Below are 13,121 nucleotides of genomic sequence, written 5' to 3' on the forward strand. Positions count from 1 at the left end.
ACAAGAATGACTTAAAAATAGGAGCAGAAATCCATGATGGACTAGGGGAAGAATGGGTAAAGGAGAACTTCAATAACCCAGATATGTTCAAATCCACAGGTCCCAATGGCTGGCATCCTAGAGTACTTAATGAATTGGCCGAAGTCATCACAGAACCGCTAGATATCATTTTTGAGACCTCGTGGAGGACTGATGAGGTGCCTGAAGACTGGAAAAGGGCATATTTAGAACCTTCTTTCAAAAAGGGAAATGGATGATGACCCTGGAAATACTCATCAGCTTAACTTTTTGCTTGGACAAATTCTGGAATAATCAACTTAGTAAACTGGGTAACTGGCTTATAATAGCTAGAAATAAGGCAGTGAACTATCGCGCATAAAGAAGCACTGAGTTCATTTTTAAGAAGATATCACTATGAGATACAGTCTTATGCATTTCTTGGCATTCTCCCTTCCATTCTTAATGAAAACAGATGAGGTTGGCTAAGGCATTTGAGTCATAACTTACTTTAAGTACAATATAACAAAAAGGTAGATTTCTGACAGTAAGTAGTAATTATATTATTTCCAAATTTGCTTTTAACTTGAGAACAGTAGCTTTAATTTTTATATTCAAGCATACATTCTATTTCATTTCATATAGGACCATGTTTTCATAAGATAAGATATATAATTCTATGTAGAATAGTTTGGTGAAGGAATTCTTATTTTAAGGTGCTTTTATATAGTTATTTTGTATATTGGTACAATGTTAAAGCTGATGAATTAAGGAACATCACCAAGAGAAGACAATTTCTTCTAACTTCTCTTTTTAAATTTAATCTGGCTGAGGTTTAGTATTAGGACTAATAAAAGTGTCTTGCTCTGACATGTATCAAGCAAGAGCTAGCTGTTTTACTTCATAGCTAGTTTCTTGCACTCTGTGGAGACTGCCAGGGCCGCAGCCCACAGCCTGTTCTGAGCTGCAGTGCTTTATCCCACCTTGCTCTCCAGGCTTCTGACTTCAGGCCTGTGGGGGCCGGGAGGTGGGCAGCGGCAGTGGCCTGAGGAGCCCTGTAGAACTACGGCCGAAAAAGAAAGTAGATTGAGGTGGGGGAAGGAAATTAACTTGAATCTAGAGTTTTTATAATTCTTATTGTTCTTGTGTTTGGATGCTGGTAGTTTTTTTTTTTTTTAGACAGAGTCTCGCTCTGTCACCCAGGCTGGAGTGTAGTGGCACAATCTTGGCTCACTGCAACCATCGCCTCCCAGGTTCAAGGAATTCTCCTGCCTCAGCCTCCTGGTAGCTGGGATTACAGGCACGCATCACCACACCCAGCTAATTTTTTTGTATTTTTAGTAGAGATGGGGTTTTACCATGTTGGCCAGGCTGTTCTCGAACTCCTGGCCTCAAATGATCCACTCGCCTTGGCCTCCAGTAGCACTGGGATTACAGGCGTGAGCCATCACACCCGGCCTGGATGCTGGTAGTTTTATTTTCTGCTTAGAAAATGCAACCATGTTGATGGGACCAAAAACTTAGTTGAAAGAAGCCATGGCAAAAGATGTTGACATACAACAGGCTCCTGAGGCTGTCAATTTTTTAGAGCTCCCAAGTAGTACTGCATTACGGAATCTACTACTTAGAAGTGTGCACAAGATGTAAGTTCCCGTCGGCACTGTCATGGTAAGAAGAATAAGAAACTCTCAAAGAAAAAGAAACTTACATTCACTTTTTCCTGGTCCATTTTGGTTCCTAAGAATAGATAGGCAATTAAGAAGGATATTAGGTTTCTAAGGGCAATTTTAACACAATACTGCTTTAAAAATCTGAAGTTTAAATAGTTTAGCTATTTCTGTAGGTTAATTCAGGCACTGACTAAAATCAGTCTCATTATTATATACAAATGTAAGGAAGTTAAATTTTAAAAGCATGTATAGGTTGTCTTTAAACTATAAAAAAGCTTGTAGTTTCATCAGGATTATACTCCAGTCAACTTTTCATCTTTTTTTTTTCAAATGAACTGGGGTCTTTAAAATTCCTAAGATAGATTCTTTTGAGCGGTAGGGGGGTCTGTATAGATTACAGATATAATTTATTGTGGTAACAAATGGCTTCCTGTTTGACCTCATTTCCAGGTGTTGCATCTGTGGCGGATTTATTTCACAGATGTACATTTGCATGTGCTTGTTGAACGTTGCTAGGAAGGACTCAATTTTTGAAAAATCTATTACTTTCACTGTGGGCATTATGAGGCAATCTACTGCAATGGAAAAAGGGTTTCTTGGTCATTTCAAGTTTTATTTTCTGTTAGAGTAATATCTAACTTCAATTATTTTGCCAAATTTAAACCTTCTCTCTGTGTCTGCTGTTAGAATTTGAAAATAACAATGCTCTACTTAAAGTAAGAGTCACAGTCAGCAAAAAAAGCCAATGGATTTTAAAAAGGCATCTTAGTTAAAGCTAGAGGAAGAAAACTTTCAAATAAGCAAAGAAGTATTGAAGGATGCCCACGAATTCTTTTGCATTAAAATCAAGACGAGGTAAGAGGTAGAATATAAGAGAAAGGAATTATTTTTACCGTGAATTGTATCTGGAGACAATTAGTCTTAGAAGGAGTAATTTTTTCAGTGTTTTTTCTCTTTATCTAAATACCAATAATATACTTAATTTTTGAATATAAAAGAAGTAGCAATTGACTAAGAATAAATATGTTATAAAAACTAGAGGATTATCTTGATTTGCATTTCCTAGAACATTAAAAGAGATTAATTACAGACTTTTACTTGATAATATGGAGTTTGGAGGGTCATAGCAAAATTTTCTTTAGTTCGTCTTAAAATTTAGGGAGGTAAAAAAAGATTTTATTCACATAAAAGATTTCTGGGCATAGGAAAGGCATAATGTTAAGGGCTCCTTCCTTACCCAAGTGGGAGCTGAACCAGTAATTGTGGAGAAAACTGAATTTACAGCAGCAAAGGATAGTAGTTTCTCAACCTGGAGCATTCAAGCAATTTCTCAGTTCAGAGATATTTGTAGCATCTTGGTGTTATGCGATAAACAATGACAACAACAAGCATTGAGCTTTCACTTTGGAGTTACTCAGATCTTAGTTTAAATTCTAAAATTATTCTAGTAGTATTTTCCTGTGGTGAATCTGTTAAGGATGTAAGCTATAGTGTAGCTTGGGGAATCATCTTGAACAGTTATGAAACTCATTAAAGCTTCTTTTCCCTCGTCTGTAAAATGGGAAAAATAAATACCTCTATAGTTCTTAAGAGGCTTAAGAGTTCTACGGCTTACACCCACATACAGTCCTTGGCTCAGTGCTACGCATGTAGCAGGTGCTGACTGCCTCTCTCCCTTCCCTTCTTTACTCTCAGTTGTCTTATTTCTTCTTATGCAGAAGAGATTACCTTAAAGCTGACTAGAAAACTCAGACATAAATTGACATTTCCTTATCATTGCCTGAAACCTACTGAATAAGTCCCCTTTGATTTCTCTTAGGAAGGATAAAAAAGGCTACAGTACCTGCTCATCATAGGAGTTCAGTAAATGTTTATTGATTGAATGAAAAGAATTTGATTTAAGGAAACAATAACACTCCATCCTGGGCAACAGAGCAAGACCCCATCTCAAAACAAAACAAAACAAAACAGCAAATTCATAAAGGCCAGCAGTTTTCAAGTCTGGGGAAATAGACACATAGACAGATGTGAAGGTATTTCATTAGCTTTCTTCTTTTTATGGCAGCTTCAGATTGATAAATTTGAAGTGCAAATGAGTGAGTGGCGTATGTATATTTTCCTCTGATTTTATGACTGATTTACAAATTAGGAGTGCAAATGGGCTGTACCCTGATAGCATCTTCTGGGAAGAATCCAGCCAAGATACAAAGCAGATGATGGTGGATCGGCAAACTCTTTTCTATGAAAAGAAAAACCAGATGTACCAGGGACTGGAAAGCACCTGCTTGAAAATTGATAGGAGCATTTCTGAATTTTTCCCTTTTAAGAGCCTGAGTATTGTAACAGGTCTCTTGCACAGGGGTTGAAAAATAACAAAAAAAGAAGTTAACATAATTAAAATGCTGGGACAAAACATTTGCTTTATATAGATTCTTACATGTAATATTTGATTAGGTATCAAAATAGGTTTAGGCAGGTGGAAGTTCTGAATTTCAAGGCAAATAAGGCATCAAGGGTGGAACATTGCATCTAGGGAAAATAAGAGAAATAAGTGAAAGTCTGACCCTACATTGCCAATTCTCAGACCAAGTACAAAGTATTAGGAATTTTTTATATCAGCTGACATCTTGTGCTTAGAGTAAAGCCATATAGATGCACACATAGTTACTTTATTAAATGAGTTGTGCAGAGCAGAGCAAATCCATTAGGCTTTCTCTTTTAGAGTTTTCTAATTTTACTCTTATTAGCTCCCTCAGTTGTCATCAATTACATATTCCTACATCAGATATTTTATACTATCAGATTCTTTGATTAAAAAATCATCTTCAGCTTTACATTATTAATCTCTGAGGACATAAAATCAAATAACTTTCTAGTCCATGATCATTAATCACTACTATTTTAGATATTTCCATAAAAGGCTTAAAGGGAAAAAAAATGGTAGGTAGTTCAGAAAAAAATGGCCGGGCACGGTAGCTCACACCTGTAATCCCAGCACTTTGGGAGGCCAGGGTGGGCAGATCATTTGAGGTCAGGAGTTTGAGACCAGCCTGGCCAACATGGTGAAACCCTTTGTCTACTAAAAATACAAAAAAAATTAGCTGGGTGTGGTGGCATGCGCCTGTAATCCCAGCTATTAAGGCAGGAGAATGGCTTGAACCCAGGAGGTGGAGGTTGCAGTGAGCTGAGATCGCGCCAGTGCGCTCCAGCCTGGGCAACAGAGTAAGACTCTGTCTAAAAAAAAAAAAGAAAAAAAAAGAAAAAATGAAGAACATAACTTTTCTACTTATGAAATAGATAATTTTTTAAAATTGTTTAAACTCCTGGAAATTGTTATTTTTATTACTGCAGTTGACAGATACCTTTTCAGAAGAAAACAAGAGGCTAAATTCCATGTTAAGAGCTAAGTAGTATTTTTTTCTTAATAATTTTGCCAAAATTTCTTCTACTGGACCAAAAGGAAATAAATCTACAATAAATCTACTTTCTAAATATTATTTAAGATGGGAAATGTCTTTTATAGGTATATTCTGTATAATACCCTTAATTAGATGACTTATCCCTTATCATTCCAAAAATGAAATGCTGTGTTAAATATCTCCAGGGCAAAGTGGTACGTTGAATGGGACAAATGTTAGAAATTGTATTGTTCATTGCAGTTGTTGCCCTGTTCCCCAAACTTGTCAATGTTTAGAGATACTATTTGGGTTGCTAAAGCCATTATTCATAGAAAATTTCTGCCCCTACAGAGGTGTGTGCATGGGCCTTGGAAAATCTACATGTGTATATCTGAGTAGCGAAGCACAGATTCACTCTAATTGAAAGCAGCAGTTTGGTTTTGTAAATGTAATTACAATTGACACTTTCTTTTTCCTTTCAGTTATTATTTTTTTTAAAGGACGTTATGAGAAGGCACTATGAAAAGCCTAATTGGAACAGCATTATGAACCATGTAATGTATGCCCGTGCACACTGTGATTTGCAAACATATGTCCGCTCTTCAATAAATGTTACGGCTTTCACAGCGGTTCCGCCTTGGCCTCTTTTGTAATCTTCCACATTCTGATGAATGTGATGGAGTTTGTGCATTGTTTAAATTGACAATATGTAAATATTTATGGTACTATAGCATTATGGTCAGCATGGGAAATCAGATTTCTAACTGGAAAGAAAGGAAAAAGCGGGTCTTCCCACACTGCACACCAAAGTGAAATAAATCCATCTTATGAGCTGGGATCCTTTGGTATGGTTGTTATATATGAGTATGTTGTAGCCTTCTCTTGTGTGATGCTGTGCCAGTCATGGTGGCTCACCACGGTGGGAGGTGGGATGGTGGGGGCTGTCGGGTGGTAAGAGGGGCCGTGTGTGGAGTTTCTGTACATGTGTTTCTGCTATGGTTCCTGCAGCCCTGAATCTCCATCACCTGAAATGTGTTGTGATTCAGCTACAGATAAGCAATATTTCCGTGGTCATTAGACACAGAGTGCTGGATTTGAATCCCAGCCTTACTACTTTCTGGCTTCAGGACCTTTGGCAAATGGACTAACTACTGTGCGTGCTTAACACAGTCACCAGTCCCCAGACATTAATTTGAAGAAGTTTTATCACAGTGTTTTGGGTTTTATATAAATGTCATCATGTGCAATGATTTGATTTTTAACCAAATCATTTAATATTAATCAAATCATTTTAATCAAATCATGTGCATGTTTTTATTCCCACTGGATGCAAAATGAGAAGTAAATTTAAAGCAAAAAAAAGTATGGTAAATATTAGGAGAAATATGTACAAATTTGAATTTTAGAAATGAAAAGGACCTTAAGGATAACCTAGTCTGGTTCATAAATTGTGTAGTTGAGAGACTAAGGTGCCAGGAGTGAGTTTGTGGCATGCTCGTGATAAAACCCCAGGTTGGTGGCAGACGATTGGCGTTCTTCCACATCCTCTAATCCTGGCTTTGTCTGATGTCAAATCCTGGGAAGTATACCTAAAGGGTTCTGTGGCTCCTTCAAAAAAGACTCATTTTTCTAGAATGGACTTAGTTTGAACTTAGATCCCTGGTTTTTAAGATATAGACATAGCCCTTTTGTTCATAAACTAAAGCTCCAAGCTGCCCCAGGGCTCTGCAGGGGCCAGCATTGTGGCTTGAAAACCTGATCTTTCAGCCTTAAAACCTTATGCTTCAAGTCCTCTTTGATCTGAGAAGCATATTTAGAAAAGTTCATGATACTGGTGGACAGCCCTAAAATGTACTTTTTTAAAATAGGGAAATGTACGCCTGCAGTAAAGTTCACAAGTAAGTGTTTGTTAAAGAATAGGATGGTTTATATCATTAATGAAATCACATCACATAAGTCAGCTTTGAAAACATCTTTCATCTGAATCTAGACAATGAATATCTTCTAGTTTCATTCCAGGCCATTCGCTGTCCCACTGAGGATTTTTTTTTAATTTAAAAGAGGAATCTTGAATAATTTGAAATGAAAAACTTACTCTACCGGCACCCCGCCCCCCCGCCCACCTCCTAGAATTACCCTGAGGACAGAGTACATTCATGTAATTATGGACACTTTTTTGACTAACTCGTCTACTTTAAAGTATATTCATGTACCAATAACAGGATGTCTGTGGAATCTCGTTTGTTTCTTGGCTGAATGATGAGCACCAATTGTGAACACTGTATATTCAGTGTACATTGTTTTAGATCCCTTTAGCTCAATCAATTTAACTTCAACTTCATTTTGGAAGTTAATTAATCTACATAATAGCATTTACAAAAATAGCCATTTAAAGTGAAGAATATACATTTAATTAAAAAAAATCCTTGCCTATAAATCAGAAGTCCTTAAATCCAGTCTCTTGGTTTTCCTGGTGAGCAGAGCTGTCTAAGTCACTTCCTTTTACACCTTCGGTCTCTCATCTGCAAAAGTGCTCAGTGGACAGCATTGCTAAACACACCCTGTGAAAGGTTTGAGACACAGATGGGATCTGTGAATAACTTCAAGTTTTTTTTTGTTTTTTGATGACCTCCGCCAGGCCATCAGTACATCTGGTTTGTCCCACTGGGGTTGTTCCCCACTCGGTGCTTCCCTCGTTCCTAGTGTATTATCTGGCATGGTGTAGGTTCACAGTAGTATTGTAGAATGAATGAGGGACTAAGTGAACTTTCTCATATGCCTAAAGAAACTGAATGCTGAGGTTATGTGAGATGGTTATACAGGGCATTTCCAATTTTCAGGGAACCTGAGGGAACACTGTGGCTTTGTGTTGGAAGGATAGTGGCTTTCTCCCCCATACATGGGAAACCAAGTTTCTCCTTTTTGGAAGTTCACTTTATGGTGTGATTTTGTTATTATTCAGATTTTCTGACTTTCCTGTTTACTTTTGTATAAAACCATAAATGCAAATAAAATTCAAAAAATAAAATTTCATAAACTCAATTAGGTTTTCTGTTGCAGAAATGTAGTAAACATTGTAATTTGTGAAAGCACACGAAAAATACTAAAATGTCACAGTGAGACAGGGTCTCACCCTGTCACCCTGGCTAGAGTGCAGTGGTATGATCGTGGCTCACTGAAACCTCAAACTTCTGGGCTCAAGAGATCCTCCCACCTCAGACTCCCAATGTTGCATTATTTGAATTAAGATTTTCTTTAGGTCATATATTCCTACTGTGAATTATGAGAGGGATATATGCAATTAAAACTCATGAGAATCAATTGATTTCTGCAATTGTAGCTAATCAAACTATTGTTAATGTACTTAATCACATACATGTTAGTATATGGTATAGTGCTAGACAAAATACCAAGACATTTTGATGTGTTCTGCACAAACCCTAACTTCCCTCTTAGATTACATTTTGAACACATCCCCTTTTGGATATATTTGATATAAATTTGTGACCCATAATTTTGTCCTTGGAAATAATTATTTCTTCCCTAAGGGGTACTTCTACCCTGTACCAAAGTAAAGGCAAAAAAGAGTGAAGTAGTTAAGAACAGTCCAGGGTCATTCGGACCTGACTTTGAATCCCACAAAGCTGCTGAGAATTACAATTGCTTGCCTTAAGAATGAGCTTGCAACTCTGCAGTCATTATGTGTCTTGTTTTCCTTTTCTTCCTCTGATATATACGGATTACATGGGAGCCAGAAATGGACATGAGAGCTTTGAAGTCACAAAAACCTGGATACAAATCCCAGTTCTTCACACCTGGCTGTGTATATTAGTCCATTCTCACACTGCTATAAAGATACTACCCGAGACTGGGTAATTTATAAAGGAAAGCAATTTAATTGACTCACAGTTCCACATGGCTGGGAGGCCTCAGGAAAATTACGATCATGGCGGAAGGTGAAGGGGAAGCAAGGACTTCTTCACATGGTGGCAGGAGAGAGAAGTGTAAGCAGAGGAAATGCCAGATGCTTATAAAACCATCAGATCTTGTGAGAACTAACTTACTATAATGAGAACAGCATCAGGGAAACCGCCTCCATGATCCAACCACCTCCCATGAGGCCCCTCCCTTGACACATGGGAATTATGGAGATTACAATTTGAGAAGAGATTTGGGTGGGGACACAGAGCCAAACTATATCACCATGTGACCTTACATAAGTTACTAAATCCTTTCCAGTCTGTTCTGTTATCTGAAAAGTGAGGTGACTAATACCCCATCAGAGGGTTTCTGGGAAAACTTAGCAAAATGAAATGTAAGATAATGATAGAGGATTTTGTATTGGAGGAACACAAGTCCTTACTACATATCAGCTGGGCAGTAGAATGTGGAGGGTGGGAACAGAAAAGAAGTTTGTGACTCATTAATGAAAATTGTTTTTGAGATATGCTAGAATAAAAGTGTACATTCATGGGTGGCTCACACATGTAATTCCAGCACTTTGGGAGGCTGAGGCGGGCAGATCATGAGGTCAGGAGATCAAGACCATCCTGGCCAACATGGTGAAACCCCATCTCTACTAAAAAAAACAAAAACAAAATTAGCCAGGCGTGGTGGCAGGCAGCTGTAGTCCAGCTACTAGGGAGGCTGAGGTGGGAGAATGGCATGAACCCGGGAGGTGGAGCTTGCAGTGAGCTGAGATCGCGCCACTGCACTCCAGCCTGGGCGACAGAGCCAGACTGTCTCAAAAAAAAAAAGCTTACATTCATTGCTCAATTACAAAACACAAACATCAAAAAATATGGTTGCCAACACTAAAAAGAAAATTTAATATGTGCCCAGGATAATTCAAAGCACTTTCCATGTATTATCCCATTTAATCTTTACAACAATCCTATGAGATTATTCTCATTCTACAGATGAGGAATCTGAGGAAAAGATGGGTTTTTCATAATTTACCCAATGTAACACAGCCAGTAACCAAGAAAGTTAGAATTGGAATCTCAGCAGTGTGACTTTAAGCCTGTCCTCTTAACCTTTATTTATCTTCTGTGGGGACTAAACTTAATACAGAATCAAATGTAAGGACCACATATCAAGAAGCAGGACAGTAGAAGATTGACAAAGTTCTTAAAAAAGAGGGGGTGCTTGAGGGTTGAGGAGACCAGATGAAAATGGTGTCTTAGTCTGATTTGTGCTGCTATAACAGAATGCCTGAGACTGGGTAAAAAATACATATTTATTTTCTCACACTTCTGGAGGCTGGGAAGTCCTAGATCAAGATGCCAGCAGGTTGGGTTGTCTGGTGAGGGTTGCATTCTCCGGAGAATGTTGGCTGTGTCATCACATAGCAGAAGGCAGAAGGGTAAGAGACTGAATGTTTTGTGAAGCCTCTTTTATGAGGAACTTAATACCATTACTGGGGGAGCACCCCTCATGGCCTAATCATATTTTAAAGGCCCCACCTCTTAATACGATCACATTGGCAACACCTGAATTTTGAAGGGAACATATTCAAACTGTAGCATTCTGTATCAAATATACTGCATTTCATCAAATCTAAGATGAAAAGCACCACCAGTAAGTACCATTAAGAAAGGAGAATGCTGCCAGTTTAACTATATTAAAAGTTTACAATATGTTTTCCATTTAGATTTTTATTTTCAACTTACTGATAGAGCTATCTTAGGCTTATTTCTACATAGATATTTATGATTTATCAGTTGAACATACATAACAATGAAAGCAAAGCTAAGTAAATGTAAGGTAATTCTATAGTACTTTTGTAGGCAGTTTCTTCTGAATCTTTCAATTCATGTCCATCTATGGCCCTGTTGTCCTCACAGGTTCTTTGGCCCAGGGAGGCATTGCTAAAGTAGCACTTCAGAGAGCCCCTCTGTCATACCTGGATTTCATCCAAACCTTTCTATGCATTTATATGCTGGAACTTTCTTGATCTCGCCAGAAGTTGTCTGCAGAAAGTTTTCAGACAGTAACTCATTCTTTTCTCAAATGGCCATTAAATGGTTTCTTGGCTCAAATGTGGGTTGCAACTCCGCATTTGTGCCACCATGAATGGCAGCCATGTTTGTGTGTTTGCACATTGTGGCAACTGTATCAATAGCTGCCAGTCAAAATTGACTATCATTTTCCATCTCCTGTTTTCAACTCTGGTTTCATACATGTTAAATGTGAAAATATGTGCATTCAAATCAATGAAATTACAAGGAAATTTGGACCATCCATTTCATTTTATCAACTGTCCCTTGACTTTGATAATGATATATTAGTCATTTTGCATGTAACTGCCTGAGACTCAGAATAAGAATATCTTTGGATATTTTTTGTAGTTGACTCTCTGCTAATATTATTCTCCTGTGGGTCTCTGACATGATTTACCCCATGGATACACAATACATACTGGTTGTGTTTGGCTTACTGCCATTATTCTGTATTTCATGGAGCTCCCTGGCTCATGGAAAGTCTTTAAATCATTATTTAGATATATTTTATAGAATTTAGCACCTTCCCCCATGGAACAATATCAGTTTTTATTTTATTATTTTAATTTTTAATAATAATGCCTGATTATAGCGTTACCCCTTGCACTACCAATACACACGCCCACTACTGGAAGCAGAACAGGAGTTTGTTCTCACTGCTGGTTCAGGGCAAGAAATACTATGTTTTCATTATAATTCTAAGTGGCAGCTCAAAATTTACTATTTGGCCTTTAAATATTAGAATTCTGTTAAAATATTTTAAACTTTTTTTTGTTTTTTTTTTTTGAGATGGAGTCTTGCTCCTGTTGCACGGGCTGGAGTGCAATGGCACGATCTTGGCTCACTGCAACCTCCACCTCCCGGGTTCAAGCAATTCTCCTTCCTCAGCCTCTTGAGTAGCTGGGATTACAGGCATGCACCACCATGCCAGGTTAATTTTTGTATTTTTAGTAGAGACGGGGTTTCGCCATTTCGGCCAGGCTGGTCTCGAACTCCTGACCTCAGGTGATCCACCTGCCTCGGCCTCCCAAAGTGCTAGGATTACAGGCGTGAGCCACTGTGCCTGACCAAATATTTTAAAGTTTTAAGATGTTTTCAGGAGCTTTTAGACTTCCATTCCTTTATGCTCAGAGTCTGTGTGGTATAGTGGAAAAGGGGTGGGGCCTTGGGACCAGGGAGAAAGTGGCTTCACACTCTTCACTACCAGGTGGTCTTCATTAAAAAATACCAAGTGCTTTCACTAGTCAAGGCAAGTTATGTACAAATTTCATTCAATCCTTCTAGCAACCCAATAAACAATTGTTGTTACTGATCCATTTTACAGGTGAAGAAGCTAAGGCACAGAGAGTTTAAGTACCTTAGAAAATTAACTTCTGTTATCTGTGATGTCCTTAGATTTGTAAAACAAAGACTTGCTATATTAGCTGTAACATGCATAAAGCACACTGCACATATTTGGTGACTGAAATGGAATCTAATTTTATTACACTGGTTTTTAATTGCTTTTCTCCTCCATTCCCCAAGGAGTATTAAATTGCCCTTTGAAATAGCCTTACAGATTGTAAGAGGAAAATAAACTTTTTAGAATTTTAAAACTGGAATAAAAATGACTTTCTATAACACAACTCGATTCTACTTGTTTTGTCTTATGTGATTGATAATCCTCATTTTTTAAAATTAAGAAAACCAGTAGGCAGCTTCATACCAATGCCCAAGATTTCCTACTGCCTGCAAATCTTCTCCTTCATGCCTAAATTGAAGGAATTTGTACTTCACAGTGATGAAATTCTTTTTTCAGTGGATCTTTGGGTGAGGCAAGCTAACATCATCTATACTTTTGTGAATCAATAACCATCCTGCTGAATGTATAACTTCTAGTAGTTCTTATCTTTATAAAACTTCAATGTCCATGTTAGAAGTATTCCTTTTAGAAAATGTTTGTCATTGCCCCTACCAATACAAAGAAGAATGATATTTATACACGTTTAAAACAGAAGTTAATTCAATAATTTGATAGGTATAATTAATTAAGGCATAGTTTTGGAGAAACATTA

General features: G+C 37.6%; 1 protein-coding gene across 2 annotated transcripts in view; it reads left to right on the forward strand.

The window, feature by feature from the left end:
- The window catches only part of SAMD5 (sterile alpha motif domain containing 5), a 441,477-nt gene that overhangs the window by 58,904 nt on the left and 369,452 nt on the right, over window positions 1-13,121 (forward strand). Inside the window, exon 2 of one of the 2 annotated variants that reach the window (XM_009242349.4) lies at window positions 100-6,303. The exons of the other annotated variant lie outside the window; for it this stretch is intronic. Within the exon in view, the coding sequence (XP_009240624.1) occupies window positions 100-162 (63 nt within the window). The 3' untranslated portion in view covers window positions 163-6,303. Of the gene's footprint in view, window positions 1-99; window positions 6,304-13,121 lie in introns of those variants that run through there. 2 annotated transcript variants of the gene reach the window in all.

This window comes from Pongo abelii, chromosome 5 (genome assembly GCF_028885655.2).
Source record: "Pongo abelii isolate AG06213 chromosome 5, NHGRI_mPonAbe1-v2.0_pri, whole genome shotgun sequence".
NCBI classification, from domain to species: Eukaryota; Metazoa; Chordata; class Mammalia; order Primates; family Hominidae; genus Pongo; species Pongo abelii.